The 22,842-nt window shown below is 37.7% G+C and overlaps 2 protein-coding genes across 2 annotated transcripts; both read left to right on the top strand.

Moving 5' to 3' along the window:
* The first annotated feature begins 1,140 nt into the window (after nt 1-1,140).
* LOC139450559 (acid-sensing ion channel 1A-like) lies at nt 1,141-14,691 on the top strand. The gene is made up of 8 exons (XM_071232315.1): nt 1,141-1,301; nt 2,055-2,592; nt 3,080-3,178; nt 3,709-3,889; nt 6,038-6,094; nt 6,312-6,474; nt 14,040-14,131; nt 14,496-14,691. Exons 1-8 carry the CDS (start codon nt 1,141-1,143, stop codon nt 14,639-14,641), a joined length of 1,437 nt encoding a protein of 478 aa, XP_071088416.1. The 3' UTR covers nt 14,642-14,691.
* A 4,126-nt stretch (nt 14,692-18,817) lies between these two features.
* LOC139450946 (uncharacterized) lies at nt 18,818-19,408 on the top strand. Its single transcript, XM_071232770.1, has one exon. The coding sequence runs from the start codon at nt 18,818-18,820 to the stop codon at nt 19,406-19,408; it is 591 nt and encodes a 196-aa protein (XP_071088871.1).
* Nucleotides 19,409-22,842: the final 3,434 nt, after the last annotated feature.

The following is a 22,842-nucleotide window of genomic DNA, read 5'->3' as shown; positions in this document are numbered from 1 at the left end:
CAGACGAACTAATGTGGACATTTTACTGGCCAGCAATATGTTGACGAAATCTTGCGTCTTGTCATTGTTCCATTCGCTAGAGTTATCGGCCGAAATTTTGAACTGCAAGAGGACAATGCCAGACCACATCATGCCCAGGTCATCACCGATTATCACTGACGAGAAGGCATACGGACGGTGGACTGGCCTTCTACTTCCCCTGACATATAAGAGCATAGAGCATCTGTAGGATTTCTCGGATGGAGAGGCCCAGCACTGGCCAACATGGCCAAGCTAGGGGTAGCTCTCCAGGCGCCGGAATGCTAATACCAAGGGCCAACATACATAAGTTAATGGACACACCAGATGTTGATCTACAGGAAAGAAATATATTTTATCGTCACTACACTTTCACTATCACTTCATCAGTTCCCATATTTTCTGTTGGTATCTATATTCAAGTCTTATACTCACACACTCTGTGGACATGATAGGTCTGTTTATTGTCCATAGTATTGTGCAGGATGAGATTATTTAGAGTCACACCAATATTCATATACATACATTGAGGAGGGCTTCTAAACTGCCTATGTTTTGCTTTCATTACTCCTTTGTCACGAAAAATAAAGTGAAAATAGGTCGTAGTATTAAGACAATAGTCATTGTAAATAATACATTTAGATAAAGTAGTTTTTGAAATATTGTTTAACCATTTTGTTTACAGTTATTCACTGTCGAGTGAATTACTTAAAGGCAATACATCACCCTTATTCCCATATTGCAGCCATGTAAAGAGTATAACATTATCAAATAAGTATGCGTCTCTTAAAAGAATGTTGCCGACTTCGACGTTAAATATTAAAACCTTAACCATTTTGTATACCCTTTCAGTAACGAAATCTCCAATCCGTTAGCCCCGATTAACAATGATACAACGTTTAGGTTGTTCATGTCAGAATAAGTTGACAATTACTATACTGGCATACCTATGCGTAGGAGTGATGACAACCCACTATTATAAATGGAGATCAGAGCTCCGGCTGTTTGAGCATGGTAATTGTAACGCATTTATAAGCATCTGAACTATGAACATTTCTGTATTTGTTGTTTACCCTACTAGGTGTGGTCTCATTATGGAATCATCTTTCGCCTTCAGAAACAATGAATTTGGCTGAGAAGATAGAGACTGTCTCGTTTGATGCAGACCGACCTTCGCCAAAGTATGGACTGAAAGATCTATGGATCGAATTCAGTCAGTCTACAGGCCTCCATGCAGTTAATAAGATTAAACCCCCTTCGATCAGCCCGTTCAGCATTCGTGGGTAGGTGTGGTTGTACTTAATATAGATATATATAGATATATATATGTATGTGTATGTGTGTGTAATATATATATTAGTGGCTTGGTGTTCTTGCTGGTGTGTTTGGATCAACTTAACAAAGGCTAAGAACGATTTGTGTTGATGCAGAATATTACATAATTACCCCGTGAAGATCCGGGGTAGAATACGTTTTCAGCAACCCATTCTTGCCGTAAAAGGCGACTATACTTACGTACTTGCTTTTATGTAAAATGTTACCAGTGCATTGAACCAGGGTGCATTCCTTTTCCCATTGTGTCCAGATGGGTGGCTCGCTCTAGGATAGTGACTTTATCACCTTATCACTAGAATCGTTTAAATAATTTCTATACCTTGACCCACGTTTTCATATCGATCTTAGAGCTATGGATTTTGCAATTCTTGAAAAAAAGAATGGAAGTAACAAAGAAGTTTGTGTTGTAATGATCATAATGTGATTAACCAAGATTATTTCGGTTGGGTGTGTTCTCTCCTTTTTAGAAAAACAATAAACATGCATTGTTGTAAGGAGCAAATTAAACAAAGATAAGGTGTACTTACATATCCCTGGGTAAGGGTAATACTGTGCATGCGATATTCGTTGGTTGATGCCCAATTGTTTATCAACTCCATATCTATTTACACTCTCATAGGCCTGGTGACGTATACATACCAAATCCGTTTGATATTTCTGACAATCTAACTATACTCACTCTAGTTTTATTCCTTCTACAGATTGCTTTGGATGTTATCTATGTGTTCAACTACGGCGTTTCTCGTCTATAACCTTATCGAGGAGATAGGGGACTACTACAGCTACCCAACTTTCACCAAGGTCACACCCAAAATCAGGAGCTCCATCGAGTTCCCCGCCGTCACCATCTGCAACAGATGCACCCTCAACATGACTCGTCTTGGCGTTTATCCAGAAATGGAGAACTATTTCTTCAATAAATTTTTTGGATCGATGAATGAAAGCTCATTTCCTGTTTCAGATGAGTTTCAGAAACCATTGTCTTTAGAATGGTGGAGGAATATGTCAATGGAAGGATCCAAGATGCTGACTGAATGTTACTTTGGTGGTGAAGAATTTGATTGCATGACCAAGTTCCGACCTATTTTCACTAATGAGGGATTGTGCCACACCTTCAACTTCAATGTCAGTGAAATCGTCCAAGTGCGGATTGCGGGCCACGCCATGAACCTTGCCGTTCTTTTAAACATCAATCAGGACCACTACGCATTCATGAGCAACATGGCCGCGGGGATTAAGGTAAATTCACCCTTGTCTAAGTAACTGATTTGGGATAAACGCCCTTTGAACATACTTCAAACTGAAAAGTAAATATCTTAATGTTTCATAATGTGGAACTGTTGAACCAACCTGATACGTATCACATGGAATAGTGCTTGAAATAGTTTGTGCAATGCAACCTCATGGTCATCGAGCCATAATATAAATTGTTTCAGTTCAACTCTGAATTGACCTCGAGCTTCATTTATGGCAGATGCTTAGGATAGATCAAGCGGTGCTTATCCTAAACTGGTTCCAGCTCATTACACGTCCACTTAGACAGGAGACCAGTAAAGCACACACTTCACAAACACTGTAGCAGATCGATGTGAATTTGTCACTGTTTTATTGCAATATGATATGTGTATGAATACCTTACAGCTTTGGTGTTTTGGGGCGTGTTGAAGGCAAACTAGATCACAATGTCAAGCTCAAAGTAAGAAAATCTTGTGTTGTGTGTATGCAGATATTACTCCATAATCCACGCCTACATCCAGAGGCAAGCTCCACCGTTGTGATGGCCGCTCCAGGGTTTTCTACATATGTTGCATTGCAAAAATTTGAGGTGAGTAATTCTAAATAACTACTTTGATTGCATCGTGACGTGTTGTTGCCTATAGTAGAAGCTTGGCATGCAGGGGGGAACGATCACAATTAGATGACTTTGAACTTGTCTATTACAGCGCTTTACACACATTTACATTCACGCCCAGTTTTATTTTGAAATCTCCCTTTTTCATTAGACAGGGGACGTTATTTGTACCCCCATGCCTATAGCAATTTCCAAGGATTTTCATACAAAGTTTGAAAAGTGTATTAATAAAAACATATATATATATGAGCATGTTTTGTTAAAGAGATGTTTGAAGGAGACAAGTGTTCATTTGACGTCTTTTACTTTAAAACCTATAAGTGGCTGTGTGCAAGTGTCGTGTCTTAACCTTTAACATAATATAGTCAAAATCAATTAAATTTATATATTAAAATGGTTTTATGTTTTTTTTATGTTAATGCTTGTCACAACTGATGCAATTTGGTCTTACATTTCAAGACATTGATTTCAAAGACACAAATACCTTGCGGCATTGTTTGTAGTATCTGTACCAGCCCCTTCCCCACATGGCATTTGATGACATGGAATGTGTGGACACAACCTCTTCCAAGTTTGTGAACCCTCTCAAGTACTACTCCTACTACACCTACAAGCATTGCATCATGGAGTGTGTTCAGATGAAGGTCTTCAACAAGTGTGGATGTGTTGGACCTTCTGATCCACGTATGTTTTTGACTCAATTTATAAACGTTTTCATCACCTGTGTATTTGAGAAGTAGTTCATATTCAACAGTCAATTACTTTTACCTGATAGGGTTGCTATCTGGAGTCAGAAACGGTACCCGAAACGTTATGAAGATTTTAAGTAATACATAGTACTGTTTGCTTTTGTGGTAAAGAGACGATTGTACATCAAGTTACGTTCTATGCCATATGGCATTCCAGTTATCTCATCAATCACAAGCAATGTGAGTCCTTCAAGGCTCTGAAAGAAAAACGTGAGACGTGTGTTTTTGGTATTGGACACAAAAAGAGAATATACAATTTTGAAAACTAACGATTTTTATTGAATTCGTCCAATAGCGATCAAGTATGGACGTCAGGTGGTCACATCTGTGAGCAAGGAAATCACCTTCAAACCCAGTAGTGCCATTCATATAGTCACAAGAATGAAAATTCTATTTACTGCTGGGGTCTTGTTTGTTGATCAGTTAGCAGACACTGGACGAGTTGTTGCAGGTTGACAAGAGGAGGGTGATTTGCAAGCAAACGTCATCCCAGTATGTCTCACGGGTGTTCGATCGGTGCCATATCTGGGGAATAGGCAGCTCAATGAATTCTTGTGATCCCATTTTGGTTGATGAAGGCAGTAACCACAGAACGAGCATTATCATCCTGGGATGTGGCCAATGACAGTAAAAGCAGGGAGAACAAGTGACCAAAGATTCTCATCCCTAAAGTGAATATCCGTCAGATTTCCATTATTGACATGATACAGTGGGGTTCGGTAGATCGACCTTAAGCTGCCCCCTACCCATACCTACCCCCCCCCCCCCCCCCCCCCCCATAACACCAGTGAGCCACCACCAAACCAGTTCCTGATTGTGACATCTTGGTACCATTGTCCACTGCAGCGAAACACTGCAACAAATTTGCCAAATTTTAACCAAACGGTTAAAGTCTACAAAACGCAACAAAAATATTAGTCAGTCAAAATTTTAATTGGATTTTATCTTATCGTTGATATTAAATTTTATTGTGAACGTGTTTTGGCACGTGACTTTGGTACCAATAGCAGATGTTGGTCTTTTAATCGGAGAGAATGTGCTGGCTTGTATGGTACTATCAGTTCCTGTAAGTAGGCAGAAGCCGATGTGTGCATTGCCTTGTTGAGCAATGTGTAGTTTGAATTGCATTCTTTGTTAGATTGGCAGCCAGTGATGTTCAGTCAATATTGTGAGTGGTGTGTTCTCACGCCAGTGTTCCTGTCATAGGTCCTGCAGCTGTAATTGTTACGCATCCATCTGTGGTAGACTGTTGAAGAAGGAGTGTCAATACTCCAACCTGGAGACCACAAAAGATTTTATCAATACTTTTCATCACCTCAACGTTGGCATATCTCCAGATTTGTCTGCGATGCACATTTGCATATGACTGTGATATGCTGATCCAAGCTTAGAGCGGATCCATAATGATGCCCCTGTTTCTGGCACTATGGTTGGGTTTGTCCACACCATCTCCAATACCTAATTCAGGAAGAACAAGAAAAAAATGCAAGGATTTTGTGCAGATGATAAATAGCTCTGTTTTGTCCTCGCCCAAATTCAAGAAGTGTGTTGCTATCCATTCCCTCGTTACATGCAACTCATCATTCTGGACTCTGACCAAGGCGGTTTCTGTGTTTACACAAAAAGCGATAAAATCGTATCGACATTCGATTAAGAGATTCATTCTGTGACGGTTATTAAGATATTGCGTCTTTGCAAGAATGTTTTCAAAATCCACTTCGTTAACGGGTGTCATCAACTTGCCCATCTATCCAGCGTGACAGGTTCCATGTAAACCATGCTTGCAACTGTCAAACATCTAAGCTATTATCTCAACTAAAGACAATAAAACCAGTTTGTGAGACTTTATCAGTACAAACGAACATGTATAGTCTATTTTCATGTGGCAGTGCATACTTTCCACGAAATAACTAACTAACTATAACACTATCCACGATCGCCAACACCATTACCCATCCCCATGATCACCCTCCATCAAACACCACAACATAAACATGTTCCAACACCTACACGCCTTAGGAAAAAGCTATTTGCATTATGTTCCTAACACTTCACCGCAAGTATTTATTAATTTTCATTGCAGAGGATGGTCCCAGGTGCTCGCTGGCGAAACAGGATAGTTGTTACAAGCCCTTTCTTAGTGAGTAGACTGTATGTTTACGATAACAGTAGAGTCATTCTCGTACAATAAGCTTAGGCATCTTCTTTGGCAGTGGGGTATATTAAAAGTTCACGCAAAATCAGACATACCTGTTGCAGAAACTACGAGCAGGGCCTACTCAAGTTGTTTATATTTGAGAATATCCAAAACGTGTTACACTGTTTAATTATTGCTTGATGCAATTTTCTTTTACAAGGTCAAACGATCAACAATAGTAGCTTCGTGGGGGAATGTGGGTGTGTCAGCGAGTGCACGTTTGACAGCTACACTACCCAGGTGTCCTCCAGTTCCTTCCCAGCAAAAGTCTTTATCAACAAATTCCTCAACATCACGGGGGCAGAGAACAAGGAGACCGTGACGTAAGACTTCGTATAGACCAATCTTTGTTTCCAAAATACAAATGTTGAAAACACCAATGGTTATATATTTCCCGCCGTAGATGTGCATAAAAATGCATAATTGTTTCAAAGCATTCTTTCATTCCTTATCCATTTCACGAGTCAATTACTCAATAACAGCTGCAAATAAATAACACATACAACTTGTGCATGCTTAAATTACCTTAAATATAATGCCTTATGTTTCTTAATAGGCATGTATAACACATGTGTAGCACAATATGCACAAGAAAAAATACCCATATATACAAAATATACAATTTTGTATATTTGATATTTCCAAAATATACAATTTTGTATAGTTGGTATTTCCAAAACTATACAATTTTGTATATATGGATAGATTTTACCACTGCTTCATTGAATTTTTTGAACTTGTAAGATTGTTTCTTGTGGTTTGAAACTAATGTTACCGAACAGTATTTTTGCAAGTGACAATAATACGTTAATACTATTTTATTATGGCAACTATATTTGGAGTGTTATGAAATAATTTTTATTTCTTTATGTTGACAGCATTTTACATAAGAAATAGAACATTTGTGCAGATTTTAGTAACAGATAATGTAAATAATACCGCTGTCTTAATTAGATTGCGGTTTGAAAAAGCACTGTTTGTATAACGAAAGGCTGCTGCTGTTTTAATTAGGTCGGAGTTAGAAAAGCACTGTTTGTTTAACGAAAGGCTGCCGCTGTATAAACTTAATTGGGGTTAGAAAAGCACTGTTTGTATAATGAAAGGCTGCCGCTGTCTTAACTAGGTCGGGGTTAGAAAAGCACTGTTTGTATGGGGAAAGGCTGCCGCTGTCTTACCTAAATCGGGGTTAGAAAAAACACTGTTTGTATAGCGAATGACAGACGCTGTCTTAAATAAATCGGGGTTAGAAAAGCACTGGTTGTATAACGAGAGGCTGTCGCTGTCTAAACTAGAATAATCACAAAACGGAATAGCAAGAGAGTAACCTTTTAGCGATTGTCACGATCATTGCAAAATAATAGATAAAAAATCCATGAATTTAAAATTGTACAAGGAAACATATATAGGAAACACATCGTTGGAATAAATTCCTATTCTATTACGTTCACGACATTAGTTCTGGAGTTTTCAAAGTAAAATTTAATATATATGTTTCTGTGATTTCATGTAATGGTGATTCTAAATATGAAATATTGGTTGATATTGTTTGTCAAACAGTTGTACACACCGTCCATTGTGATACTTCTACTTAAGGATGTTTGTTTAGTCAATTGGCATGCGTTCATTGTAAACAAGGATCATTAGTGTGAAAGGATTACTAAGTTTGTCATCCAGTATAATGCACTTCCACGATTAGCATAATTAGAACAGAGTTTGTAATTAGGTACATCCGGACTCCAGTTAATCAAGGCAGCTACATCAGTTGAGAGTGTGAGCAACTGGAGAAGAGGCGAGCAACTCAATGTGATTAATGAATTAGTGGAATTTTAATAAATAAACGAACGCCTGTCGCAAAAATGCATTCGAACATTGAACACGCACAATCGCAGATTTCTATGGTACATTTGAGGGTGAACGAAGCCGTGCAGGATGCCTAACGGCGATTTGTCTTCAGAACACACAGTGAGCTCAGGTGAGTTTATTAATGATGATATTTCTATTCATTCATAGATATGGCGATCATGAGCGCTGACACTATATGTGTTCGCAATAGAACATTTGGAAGACTAGACACATATTGATTCACTATATGACTACATCAAATCCAGTATTTGTTTAATGCAACAGGTTTAAAGCATTCAAAATTGTGCATTATTATAAAATACAATGTGTGTCGCTTCGTCTCCCATGTAAAATACATTAATTATTTGTTTTAAATATAATTTTATATTACTATGAGTTTTACATTATAACTAAAATTATGGAGTCGTGCATGTCGAGCCAACAAACTATAGTACATATGATTCACATTGGAATTTCTGTTTACCGTGTTTGCGGTGGGGTCCAGACAATTCCCCAAAGGGACAATTCCAAATACTACTGCGTAAAATATTAATGCTGATTTGGAGAAAATTACCAAATGGATGAAAGTAAGTAAAATTGAATCCAGAGAAAACAGAAGCTTTCTATTTCACGTTAAATCAAAGTCTTCCCATGTGCAAAACCTAATCTTAAAATGAAAGGAATTAATATTTATAACTTTGGGAATAATATTTCAGTCAGATTCTGATATTGACGAGTTAAAAAGGAAATCCCTCGATTAATTGCCTTAAGAAGTCTTAGATACCTTTCTGGTGTCCACCGCCGTAAACCATACTCACTCACTCAGTTAAATAACTCCTTTCACATAAATCGTTAGAAGTTATGAACAAGCATATAATGCCCATATTTGGGATGATTTACCAAGAACAAGAATGAATCCTAGAATGTTTACACTAAGATTCATTCCGGACGCTGAAATATTGCCGATGAGACGTTAAATTTTAACTCACTCACTCAATACGGACTATACGGACTATTTGTGGGGCGATAAGGGGTGCAGGCCACGAGAAAATATATAGAGAAACTAACACAGCCATTACACCTTTTTACAAGATGGAAAACATCTTTGCTGTTAGTAATTACATTTATAGAAATCAAACCAATATACAGGCTATATGTTGTAGAACAGAATGCTTTGCCAAGTTATTCCTACCTGATACCATTAATGATTGGAATAGTCATCTGATATAGAGGATTATTAAACTTGGACAGTGTGACTTATATGCAGTTAAGCCATGATCTTAGATTTTGTCACATAATCCTTTATCGCCTCGGACTCGGTTGTAGGAATTTAAACTTCCATCGGCTTAAAAGACAATATATTAAGAAACGATTCGCCTTTCTATTCTAAAAGCTAAGTGAGTTTATATTCAGTGGTTTATGGAAAACAATTTGTCAATTTAGCTATTTTGAAATCGGTCCATGTACATCGTACGTTCGGGTGAATTTGCACTAATGTTATAACTTAAGAATTAATTCATATTTTAAGACACGTATTGAGTATTAAACAGTTAAATAGCTTTTCTTAGTAATTGAATACCTTTCCATCGACCGCACCAAACTGTTGACCAATCGTTTTTCATGTATTCTACGACAAATAAGATCAGAACACGTGTATAATTACAACATCCCCAGGATACCAATAACAACGAAATGTACAGATAAACAAACATGACGAACGTTATTATTTCATGATAATGTAGGTGTCATGCATGTAATTATAGCTATATAAACACATGTTTAATTATTCAGTTTGTGTGAAGTCGGTCATAAATACAAGAAACAGTTGATTCCGAAATTCTTTAATCATGTACTTTTAAGTATATTTTCCCAATATTATGTTATCCCCAAAAGGGCAATTATATTCATGTTATATTTATCAGTCATTTTTTTAATACGAATTACGTAACATTTATGCTACTTTGATTTTATAAGACCAATGTTGTTGTTACAGATTCAGGGACCGACTAGGTTCATTACATGTCATAAAAGTGCCGGGACATAATGTGGTGGCAATACATTCTCTAATTAACACCTGTCACAAAGGCACGGGCCATTTGGGTTTGTCCTCAGGGAATGTGTTATGCAATTTGTGTATTCACGAAATAACATTCAATAAGTCGGGTGATTTAGGATTGATGCATTTGTACTTCATATAAATAAATGAATTACATTATTTTATAAGTTAATTCCCCAAATACTGACTTCGTTCCTAAATAAATCACAACCCTCACTTATGATTGTATCACTGTATCACTTTAAATTTTAATGATGTAAATCACGTATCTGTCACTTTTTAATGTAGAATACGTTAGTCACTCAACCAGTTCCACTATTATTTTCCCAAAAGATCAAAGATTAAAAACAGTTATCAAGAAATAATTTCCATATCGTTAGATATATTTAATCTTAACATTGAAACATCTTCATGTATTATTCTGTATTGAATGACATTAGATATATGCTCCTATACCGCTGCTGGTGTCTTAATTTGCGAGAATTAAACATTTAGTTTGCATCCAACCATGCGCGTCCCGAATTATACAGCGTCAAGCTTTCAGAGCTCCAAATAAGTTTTCCAAAGTAGAAATTAAGCAAAATGAATATTTATCAAGTTTCCTTTTGCTAGAACATATGCATGCTGTTATGGTTTTACAAAAAGAAAATTCTTCGTTCTCTCTGTTGTTAACAATATTAAAACAACAAGTACTATAAAATATAATACGGAAATATATTACATATCATTTACGCATCCGGCTGCTCACAATACAATGCTAGTAAACAACATTTGTGTCCCAGGGACTGAATATCAATTAGACCAAGCCAGCTCTACAGATACTGACTCTCTCAAAGACAGCAAGCTACATTATACAGTTAATTGAAAACTGTAATCTCAAACATATCTAATGCTACTTCAACACTTTATCATAAACTTAGCAGTTGAATATTCTGTAAAATTAAAATTAATCTTCTATTAGTTTACAGTGACGATTCTTGCAGGCTATAAAATGCAGGCCCGGCCCGTTATGTATCATTCAATCTTTATCTTTTTCACTTTCTTATAAAGGCATAATGATCGATAATCTCTTCTGTTGCAGTGTGAAATGTTAATTTATTGTGAGTAAGGCTAATCCCTTTCTCCAATTGATCACTCACCAACAACTGACAAGGGATTACTCCTCGTTAAGGCAATACTAAGTGATACAATATACTGCAGATTAATTAACTAATTAAGGGTTAAATGAGATTGTTTACTCAGAGTGTGATGTAATCCGTTTGATGTCGAATTACAAAGAGTGAATCTTCAAAAAGGGTAAGCATACCCAACACTACCAGTAGCACCTGGCATTCCCAAATAGTGTTGTTCTAATACATCAAGCTATAATACTGACACGTTGCTTAAGGGTTATCGGAATAAATTTGAATTTGATTTTCACATATTCTCCTCCATTGCTCATGAGCATATACATGGATATACATACAAATGCATTATAAATTTGAAATGCAATTGTAAATAAAGTTGTTGGTTTTTTTAGAAGAGTCGTAACCGAGTCCTCGGGATACGCCATCGCATCGTGATGCGTATTTAATAAACTATTCTTCTTCTTCTTCTTCTTTTTGTTCATTGTCAAGATGCTGTGTTTTACTTCCCAGACTGCTGACATGTGTTATCATTTTTTATCTTCAAATATCACGATGTGCCCACTGATACCGTTATTATGTTGATTGCCTGATTGTTTAGAACTATCAGTTGCGATATGTTATATGATTGCTTTGTATAACATCGGCATGCTGTTCACTTTCATTGGGACTGGATGCTTTGCACAATAGTGATAGTATCTCACTGTTAATTATTTTTTATCATTTTGCATTTACATAAGTAAAGAACATATCAATTTAATCTGAATAAGTCAATGTGTCAATTTCTTGTTCTAAAAAGTACAGATATAAGTATTCATATTCGACTTCTTATCATTTGTATTTGTAAGAATTTTTTAACATTTTCTTGCGCCTGTTGTACATTACATTTATGGTCGTAGTTTGTTGACTTTGCTAACGATATTAGACTGAGCCCCAAGAAATGTTTTGAACATTTGATTGCATTTTAAGCAATTTTGTGTCGTTTGGACAATATTCATACCAACAAATGTAACAGTGGCAAAAGTAAAAAAAACAAAGATGGCGGATGTAAAATTTCGGAGTTAAATCAGTACTTTTAAAAAATCGGGAATAGTTTCTGCGCACCCGGCCACCTGGGTTCCAGCCACTAATGCCTAAGTCCACTTTTGCCTACAGTTACTATTGCCTACAAATAAATAAAACAGTGTGGAATAATGCCTACACAATGAAAACAACATACCCATGTTAGGAATGAACTCTTTGAAATTTCTTTGAAATCATCATCTGCTGGTGTATATACTATAAGAACTAATGCAATGATGCAGAAATGATGCACTGATAGTAGGTGTCGCTGAAAATCACTGGTGCATGACTTTGTTTATTGTAGGCCGTAGGCATTAGTGGATGTAGGCATTAGTGGACGAGGACGCCACCTGGGAGCAATACTGCCACAAACGTGCAATGTCCCTTTCCCCATGTTGAAGCATATTGAGAAAAGCATACCTTTGTACTTATTATCTTTTGTAAAACATAAAACATTAATACGCTGAATAAACATTCATAGTTTTTTCACATGAACAACTGTAAAACATCTCATTCACTTATAAAAGACAACTTTATCATAAAAAAGTCATTATTGGATTATTAACAATTTCTGTGTGACATCTAAACCCCCCCCCCCCCCCCCCCCCCCCCGTTATAGTGCAAGTATTCAGGATAGAAAACGTGTGATGTCGGGAAAGGATGCCATGATTGTGTGATGAATAACAATAAAGGTATGTTTGATGCTGAAAACTCGAAAACAGGACAATCCGCAACGGTTGTCCGGCAACACGATAGATATTTTCGGAGTATTTTAAAAAAATATATCTTTCATTATATTTTGAAGAGGATTTTTCAGAGGACTGCCGTTTTTAAAAAAACGCGATTTTCCGCGATCCGCCTAGATTTGACATTATAACAATGTTTTCCCTACAATTAAACCGACACCTCAGAACAAACCAAATTCAACACTTTAAATTAATAATAAAATAGTTTTCATCCTCTGTGCAATCCACACTGTTGGCTAATCTGCCATGTGCACGAGAGCATGTTACAAATCACATCGCGGCCTCCCTGTACAAACGAATCCAAGCTCAGCACAAATTGATTTCAACACTTTCAAAACAAGTCACCGAAAATGCAATCTTCCCCGACAGCCTATCCTCTCTGTGCATTTGACCATAAAGTCTACTCACATACCAAGCACCGCGCCAGGACAAGTACCAGACGCCTCAATCGCTTACCCGTCAATATCATTGCAAGGAGAGTATGTACTCCCGCTAACAGCGTGGAGTACTAATTAATCATTCCAGTAATGTTACACGCCACTATATCAGTTTTTTGTAACTTGCTGATACTATTATGCACATACAAAACAATTATCCTCCTTTACAAACATATACAAAGAAACACAGTGCCTCAACTTCAAACACTTCAATTTGCACACATATATATAATAATTATACACAAATACATAACAATTACCTCCCTTTACCAATATATACAAAGAAAACAAATTTGGATATACCATATATACAAATTTGTATATTTTTGTGTATGTCGTATATACAAACTTGTATATTTTTGTATATATCATCATTCCAATCTTGTATATCCTTTGGAAATATCATCTTTCCAAAGGATATACAAGCTTGTATATATGGATTTTTTTTGCAGTGATGCATGTATAGCACAATTGAAAGATATTTTCCTGAAAGGTTTGGCTCCCTTAATAACATTAACAAGCGTTGATCAGATAACACACTGATTTTCAAAATTTCGGCGGCGTTAATGCCAACAAACTCACTACTAGGTGTATAAGTGTTTAATGATGTCTGTTATTCAGAGACAACTTCCTGTTGCTGAGAGTGTTTTACGACCAGATGATGATAACATCCATCACACAGCAACCTCAATATACGGTGGCCTCGCTGTTTTGTAAGTATCATTCATCCCCTAACATCACATTCTCTTTGATTTAATCTTTGGCATGATACCTGTGCCCTTGAGTCGAAACTGAAATACTAGTCGCAATTAAACCAACTTACACACCCTACAGAGTCGGAATATTACATTGAAAAGTGTGCTAAATCAAGAAAAGATACGCATTTTTATATAAACTGTGACGATTCGTAGGTGGACAAAATGTCCGACATGGCCTACAGTCCCTTGTAACAGAGGCCTTGGTCTGCACCATATGGAGACCCTGTAGCTATCATGATACGGTGGAATTTTATCCTCAGAGTTTCAATGATTGTTATTGATGTAGATGTTCATACAACGGGGCTATTGTTTCTCACAGCCAATATCGGTGGTCAGATGGGACTGTGCCTCGGAGCCAGCATCTTGACAGTCATGGAGATCACGGAGCTCCTGGTGTTCATCATCCTCTTCCTCTGTGACAAGTGTAGAGGAAGAAAAGCTCGAAACAGAATCAACAACTGGTAGACATTACAACAACCGTACTCGACGTCATAAGCGCCTAGGGCGCTCTCAAAATTAGAAATAGGGGGCCTCTTATTAGAATATTATTTTGGTGGAAAAAACAGAGTTGTAAGATAAATTTCGAGGTTTTTGCTGACAGTCTGAAATGTTTATGTACGACAGATATATTTTTCTAGAATTTAATTGCCCATATTTAAGGGTGCATATAACACACTAGTGTGTATTATACGTGAATAAATAAGTCTTGTGTACAGCAAATATCGCCGTGGGCGCTTATTAGAGCGGGGCGCGTTTTACGTCGAATACGGTAACCCATTCTACTGTCTTGTAGACATCAAAACTACCATGAGGATAGCAATTCGATAACGCCAGTACACAACCAGTAGACATTGCAACAAACATTTTATTCTTTGTTTCAGTGACTATAATCACGTCTATATTATTATCTATATTGTGGCAATGTAATCTATATTACATGTTTCTGTAAAGATTCAGTAGAAGTTCAGAACATTGTGTTTTAATAATTTTAGTTGTCAAGAATGTATTACTGTCTAATGTAAGCATCGGATATGTGAAGCTCACCCTGGATATCCAACCTAGGCCTGTTATCACTGACTGTTCGATTGGCATTCTAGAAGATGGTGAGTAGGTAAGAAAACGTACAACTTCATGGATAACAACTTCTGGTTTATTGCATATAGCGACGTTTCCATGTAGAGTCACACATCATAATCAAGCTGGTGTGACAACCAAGTGATAAGAGGTAGATATATGCATGATGTGTTGTCATAAACAGGAGAGTAACATTGACAACAACAAGTAAAAGATATCAAGTAGTATACAGATAGTTGGATGAAATGTACTGAAAGAATAACAAATAGCGCACAGGTAATTAAGCACTCGCGTAATGAAGCATGGTGTTCAGTACGGATACCAATTAAAAGGATTAAACAGATGCATCATGTGAAATTTCATTGTGACTAGATATTGTGTTCAGATGCAACGCCACGGTGTTGTATATGTCCAGCTCGAGGATAGCTACATTGAAATCAGTAGTTCCCTTTTTGTGTCGGTTGTATATGTACCAATGTTGATAATGCTTATGTTTTAATAACTGTTATCTTATCACTTCTAGGTTTCTTAGTTCTAAGTAAAGCTTCTATTTTCCCAATGTCCTCGAAATCTGGGAATAGCTTTACTTCTCCTTGTGCTAATAACCCATAAATCATCCAATTGAGCATTAACAGTTATCCCCAAAACATCCGTCATACCAATACCTGTTAACCACACGTCAATTAAATTCGTGTTATCAATATTGTTTTCAATCCTGACATTTAAAACAAATAGGATAATTTGTCAATAGAGGCTTTAAGACCGGGTCCATCTAACAAGAGCTGGGTTTCATCAGCATATTGTCCTGGTTTATGTTTATTTCATCTCATTGTAATGGGTTTTTTTTAAAAATCATAATACCCAAATTTTCAATGACAAAAAGGAACAAATATTGTGATTTTGGATCTCCTTGTCTACGTCCTATCTCATAAAAGAAAAAGTCAGTGAGGTGCATTATAAAGGAGGATACATTTTCCATTACTATGGAAGTCCATCTTTTAATATGTGGGAAAATTCTACTTGATTAAAGGGACAAAACCCTTTCCATATCCCATAGAAATCTCTGCATAAAGCAGAGTCCATTGTACGATTCCGACAATATCATGAGCATGTGTTTATAAATCACTATCAAATGGTAATGATACCAGGTGTTCGCATATCCTGGCCATCTTATTGCTTTTGTGATTGTAAACCTTTTTTGTGTATTTTAATATAATGTGTTGATTGTGTATTGGCCTTGTGTGTTTATTTACTGATTTCACATTTTAGTTCTCTAAGTACCGATTTCTCAGTCAACATTAGCGTTTCTATTTGTGAATCATCAGATAACAGTGAGAGTTTGTGTTTTGACACAGCTTGAAACAGTATTTTCGGTTATATCACGTTGTGTCAGCTGTGGAAAGAAGCGCAGACCGTGATTCCACTAGCATGTGATTTATGCATCAGATGTGCTGTTCTGGTCTATCTTACAAATTAACGTCTCAAGATATGGTTAATCGAAATATCGTTATATATTCAAAACCTTTTCTTCAATATCATCAATAAACAAACCAATATAAAATAAACTTTTCTGCATCATGAATCTACCCGCGTGTATGATACATTCGCAGTGATCATGTGCTATACATGTTCATAGGACCGTATTGATTTTAGTTCCTAAACATGGCGACTGCTTCATTAAACGAGGCGTCTCGTAGTTGGTCCTTTTCTCCGAAAACGTAATGAGAGTGAGAATTGGAATGACGAGCAAATGCTTTAACCACCAGGCTACATTGTGGACACAGACGGGCGCCACCATGAGTAGTGTTTGTTGTGGTGTATTTACTAATTAAATCCCTTTGGATATATTCCAAGCACCTTGTGCTTGTTGTGAGAGGCAACCAAATGGATCAGTTGGTAAATCAGTGACTAAGATGATTGCACATCATGGCATGGAACATTGCTCATGACATCAGTCTGTGGTTTGTCGCCTCCAGATTCTCACATAACTTGAATATGTATCCACTTGACAGAGTGAGTTTAGAGAGTGGGTTAATATTAAACGTCACATTGGCAGTATTTCAGCCGAATCGTGAGGCAATGACAGAACTACAAAGTGGAAGACATTCATACATTGAAAACAAACCGTGGTACCGGTATGGCAGACGACCATCATTATTGCAATCCTTCTTCAACCAGGCCTCTCATTATGCAAGAATAATGGGTATCCAGTTGACAAAACAAATGGAAAAAGAGAACATTTAACGTGATATTTTCTGTTATTTTCATAACACTCGGACTATCGATGAGTAAAGAGGTTTTGCATGTGTTGTAATGATTGAGTAAATTGACTACGTGGGTGTTTCATAAACAGCCTGAAGATTAGACTGCACTGTAAACTAGCCAGTGACGGGACCGGAGAATGAAGTTCCCATGTATAGCTGGGTTCATATAGGATGTGAACATACATAGAAGGTTACATTATCACCATAGTTTTGCACCTTTGGAATTCCGGGTAAGAATAGATGACAAGTATCCTATGCTCGTCGTAAGAGATGACTTATAAGGAAAGGGTGGTCAGGCTCGGTGACTTGCGTACAATCATACCGCCTTGGTGACATAACTGTTATGCCCGATCCAGCTATTACACAAGGCAGCAATATTCCTGACTGTGTTAAAAAGCAAACACTCAAACAGAGTGTTCACTACAAAAATACCTAAACTTGATGCTATAATATCGCATATAGAAGTAAAAATTTATAATAAAACACTTTTCATTATCATCAGAAATCTCTGCTAAATGCCGACTCTATTACACGAGTCCGACTATTGTTTTATTTCACAATCTGTCAGAAAAGCCAATATCCAGATATTAAAGATGAAGGTATAATCTTCAGAGTGTAGCCTGTTGCAAATACAGGGGGTACGGGTGGTCAAGTCGTCTAAGGCGCGGCGATTCGCTATGCAGAGTTGCACCCCGTATGATTACGGGTTCGAATCCCGGTTCGCCCCGATTATGTTTTTAGGTTTTTCAGCATCATACCCTTGCTCGTGGGTTTCTCAGAAGTCTCCGAAACGTCTGAGACCTGCATAATTTCTGGCTTTCCTCCCACATTAATCTGACACGCCGTGATATAACTGGAATACTGTTAAAAGCAGCGTTTAACCAAACTCACTCACTCACTGTTGCAAAAAAACAAACTATTTCCATAATCATGATAAATATAGAAAAAGAAATTCCATAATCGATTCCAAATTTCATGTTGATCTTATCAATGAGGTAGTCGAACATTGAAACGTCACTTCTGAAAATACTGATAAAACTTAACAGACAATGGCAGTTACATGTTCTGTGGTCAATAAACTCATTTGACGTTCTACTGCTTCTTTTTGTTGCCTTAAAGTCCGTTTAACAATTGAGTTTAAAATGGAGTGCTTAGCCCAAACGCAGCCTACAAAAGTGCAATGGGACTCAGTTGCAGTAAAGTCTTGTCAAAAACCGAAAAAAAACGTGCACATCGTGGATGGTATGGGTAAAAAAACACCCAAAACTGTTAAGCTGGCTTTCGTTATTTCGATTCGTCAGCCATGCCAAGATTATCAGGAAATGAGAGACAACAAACGATCGGAAGACTGCAAGCAGGCCAGAGTGCACAGGTCGTTGCAAATGCATTTAATGTCAACGTCAGAACGATATATCGTTTGCAACATCGCCACAACACCACCAAAGCCTCCGAAGACCGACCGCGTAGTGGTCGTCCTAGAGTCACTACCCCCAGACAAGATCGGTTCATAATACGCCAACTTCTGCAGAACCGGTTCCGAATGGCAACTGAAACAGCTCGGCAAACCATTGACAACCACCAGCGTGCCATCAGTGATCGAACAGTCCGACGTCGCCAAACTGCCAACAACATCTCGTGCCACCGTCCTGCTCGTGTACCCATCCTGAGAGATCGTCACCGACAGGCCCGACAGCAATGGGCCAGGCAGCATCAAAATTGGCGTCAACAGCAATGGAGAAGAATCATCTTCACTGATGAAAGTCACTACTGTGTTTCAACGGTGGATGGCAGAGTCAGGATCGAAGGAGGGTCGACCGTTATGCTGATGCTTGTGTTATGGAACAAGACCCGTGGGGCGGCCCAAACATCATGGTTTGGGTTGGAATCGGACTGAACCAGAGAGCGGGACCTGTGGTCTTTCAGAATATTGGTCCAGGCAGGGGTAATGGCATCACAGCTCTCCGCTACATTGAACAAGTCCTCAGACCCCATATCGTGCCCTTTTTGCCCGTCATCAAAACCACACCTTTCAGCAAGACAACACCCGTCCCCACACTGCCAGAGTCACCCGGGACTTCCTCCAGCAGCACAACATCCAAATCATGCCTTAGCCTGCCCTCAGTCCGGATTTGAATCTCATTGAACACTTGTGAGATGAGATCCAACGCCGACTCAACGACGTACGCCCAAGGCCGACCACTGCAGCAGAACTGCGTGTAGCGTTCCTGAGGATATTGGCCAATATCCCAATGGCCTTCATCAACAGTACAGGAGATGTGTGGCTGTAGTCAACGCCCGTGGTGGCCACACCAGGAACTGATTTTGAACCCCCCAGCTGTGATGTCTTCTGGTGCCTCCCCAAATTCACAATTTGCAAAAACATTCCCCAGACTGTTAATTTCATGTGGGTGAAACTCTGACTTTCTCCGATGTGTTTACTTACATTTAAAAATAAAGATATTTATGTGATACATCCACATGACGTTTCTTTTGCCTTTCAGTGTACTGTGTCACCACATTTAATGATAAATGCTCTATGGATAAATGAATAAGGTGGTTCCTTAAGATTGTCGTGTGGGATAGCGGTGTACAAAATCGAATAGTTTGACAGATATGAACTCTTCTCTGAGATTGCAAACTTTCAAGCAAATCGTTTGAGTTTTGACTATCCATGGCCACATTGTTTTAATTCCACTTGTCTCATTTACTCTCTGTGAATACAAATAAAGTTCTTCCTTGTTTACAGTTAATTGTTGATACATTGGTGGTACATTTGCCGCACCAGCAATCTCTGCAGGTTTTTAGAGCAAAGTCAAAAGTTGATGGTACTTTTCGTGGTTTGGGATATGTCTTCCTCTGTTAACCAACTGGCCAATGTGGCTTTATTGTTACTCATATCAAATTCTTTCATCAAAATGTAATTCTACCAATGACAACATCATGTACTTAACCCACTCCGAAACACATTTAAAAGTTTCATTTTTCGCTTCATTTTTTGGGCATATTCCTTGACAGCACCACTGCAAATTGTTTGAAACTTCTCACAAAAAGTTTTGAAAATTGCAATATTCATCACAATTTGTTCTTACTCTTATGTAAAAAATCACGTGGTTTGAAAGCCATATTTGACTGAAGGCTTCACTATGCATTGTCTTTGGGATATGGACCGCCTCCGTGGTCTGGTGGTAGATCGTCCGCCCGGAGAGCGGAGGGTCCGGGGTTCGATCCCCGGCCGCGTCATACCAAAAGACGTTAAAAGGTGGTATTTGTTGTTACTCTGTCTGGCGTATTATAATAAATAGTCCTCCTAAGGTTTTAAGTGATTCAATAGATGGATCACTCTTCATTGATGATTTAAGTATTTCTTGTTGTGGTAAAAATACACACACCTTAAAGTGGCAGTTACAAATCTGTCGCAATAAAATTCACAACTTGTCTCTTTGAAAAGGGTTTATTTTTTCTAAACAAAAACAAATGGTATACATTTCTGCAAAATTTATAAGCCATATAAGGACCCTGAATTGATTTTGAATGACACCCCTATCAAAGTTGTAAAGGAGGCCAAATTCTTGAGACTCATCATTGACAGTCATTTAACTTTCTTACCACTTCAATCTAAATGTCTGAAGGTACTTGATTTGTTGAAAGTTGTATCTGAGTGGCGAGAGGATCAAACAACTCTCTTGCACTTGCCTGATCCGCTCAAAACTTGATAACGGCGCCTTCGTCTATGGTGGAGCATGTAACAGTAATTTACAAAAACTAGGTACTATTCATCACCAAGGCCTGAGGCTTCGTTAGGGCGGCCATTCAGTTAAAAAATACAAAGTTGAAATAAAGGACAAAAGTATGCAATAATAGTCAAATATTACGAATAAAGTATTAAATGGTACTACTAAAGGTCAAAATATAAAACAAACAGACGCCGGTTAAAAAATATAAAGTACAAAGTTGAAATAAGGGTCAAATGTACGCAATAGTCAAATGTTACGAAAAGACGTCATATGAAAAGAAGGCACAATGTGTCCTAAAGAATGTCAGTGAGCACGAAAGGACATTAAACTGCTAAAGACAACGTTGACAATTAAGAATGCCAGATGGCGCTGCAATTTATTACGTCATTCCTCCTGCACCTACCATCTGACGTCACGTTTATATATTTATTACCCACGTGATGAAGATACAGGTGGTAAGATACTAAACCCGACCGTCCAACGTGTGTCGTACAAGGTTGACCTCGTTCTATTTGTTTTGATTGGATAACCAAATTTGACAATTGATATTGCGTACCTTTGACCTTTATTGGTATTCTTTTACTGGCGTCTGTTTGTTTTATATTTTTACCTTTACTTATACCATTTAATACTTTATTCGTAACTTTGACTGTTATTCCGTACTTTTGTCCTTCATTTCAACTTTTTATTTCTTTACTGAAGGCCGCCGATAGCTTTCCCTTGGAGCTTTTATCCTATTCACGTAGAATTGCACGTCTTGCACGTAGAGGCTGATGAGCCTTCCCTTAAACAATTCCATCTGAAATTATCCTTACAATACATCACTAAATTATATATCTAATCAGTCAAATCCAGCTTTTGAATGCGTTTTTAATCCTCTCTATGAATATATTTACTTAAATCAACTCATATTCCACCACTTGGAATACGAATCAAATCTGTCATTTCCGCTGTAAAATTAACCTTTTAGATACAGCTCCCATCCCCCCACTTAGGTCATCACCTCCTTGGCAAATGGTTGGGCCACATGTAGACCTCACATTAACTGGACGTAAGATATCAGACACAAACCCACCAATTTATAAACAAGAATACAACCATTTGATACAAATCTTGGACACAACTTCTTATCCCATACACTAATTATAAACCCGTGAGTAGATCTTACATCTGATCTAATGCAAAAGAAGTGGGACACCAAAGTAGGTATTAACAAGGTACATGAAATTAAACCAACTATCGGGTTATAAGTACTTTGGTTGTCACTCCAGATTTCAAGAGGTCATAATGCGATAATGCCGTGTGGGCCATTCACGCTACACCCATGTCCTGCTTGACTGTGCTCATTTTTCAATCACGAGGGATCAATATTTCAGATCCTCCTCTATTAAGGAACTCTTAAATAAAATTCCGTGTCGTTCAATTTATTTTATTTTTAAGGAAAAAGAATTGTAGCATAAATATTGTTCAATATGTCTGGTACAAAATAAAGGATTTCTATATAACTGGTAGAATATATTTGTTAACTGTGATTGTAAATGGCTGAACCCTCAAAGCTGGATGAAGCAGTGTAAAATAATAGTCCAGAGAAGGT

The sequence above is a fragment of the Haliotis cracherodii genome, unplaced genomic scaffold (assembly GCF_022045235.1).
Source record: "Haliotis cracherodii isolate W230 unplaced genomic scaffold, xgHalCrac1.p SCAF_8, whole genome shotgun sequence".
Classification (NCBI taxonomy): domain Eukaryota; kingdom Metazoa; phylum Mollusca; class Gastropoda; order Lepetellida; family Haliotidae; genus Haliotis; species Haliotis cracherodii.
Note: the sequence above shows the minus strand (reverse complement) of the source record. Positions and strands in the feature narration are given on the sequence as shown.

Bases quoted from the DNA above. Each gene is read 5' to 3' on its own strand.
- LOC139450559 (XM_071232315.1), top strand. From the start codon at position 1,141: ATGAATTTGGCTGAGAAGATAGAGACTGTCTCGTTTGATGCAGACCGA. The intron at 1,302-2,054 runs GTAGGTGTGGTT...TTCCTTCTACAG, and splicing joins AGCCCGTTCAGCATTCGTGG to ATTGCTTTGGATGTTATCTA. The intron at 3,890-6,037 runs GTATGTTTTTGA...TTTTCATTGCAG, and splicing joins TGTTGGACCTTCTGATCCAC to AGGATGGTCCCAGGTGCTCG.
- LOC139450946 (XM_071232770.1), top strand. From the start codon at position 18,818: ATGCCAAGATTATCAGGAAATGAGAGACAACAAACGATCGGAAGACTG.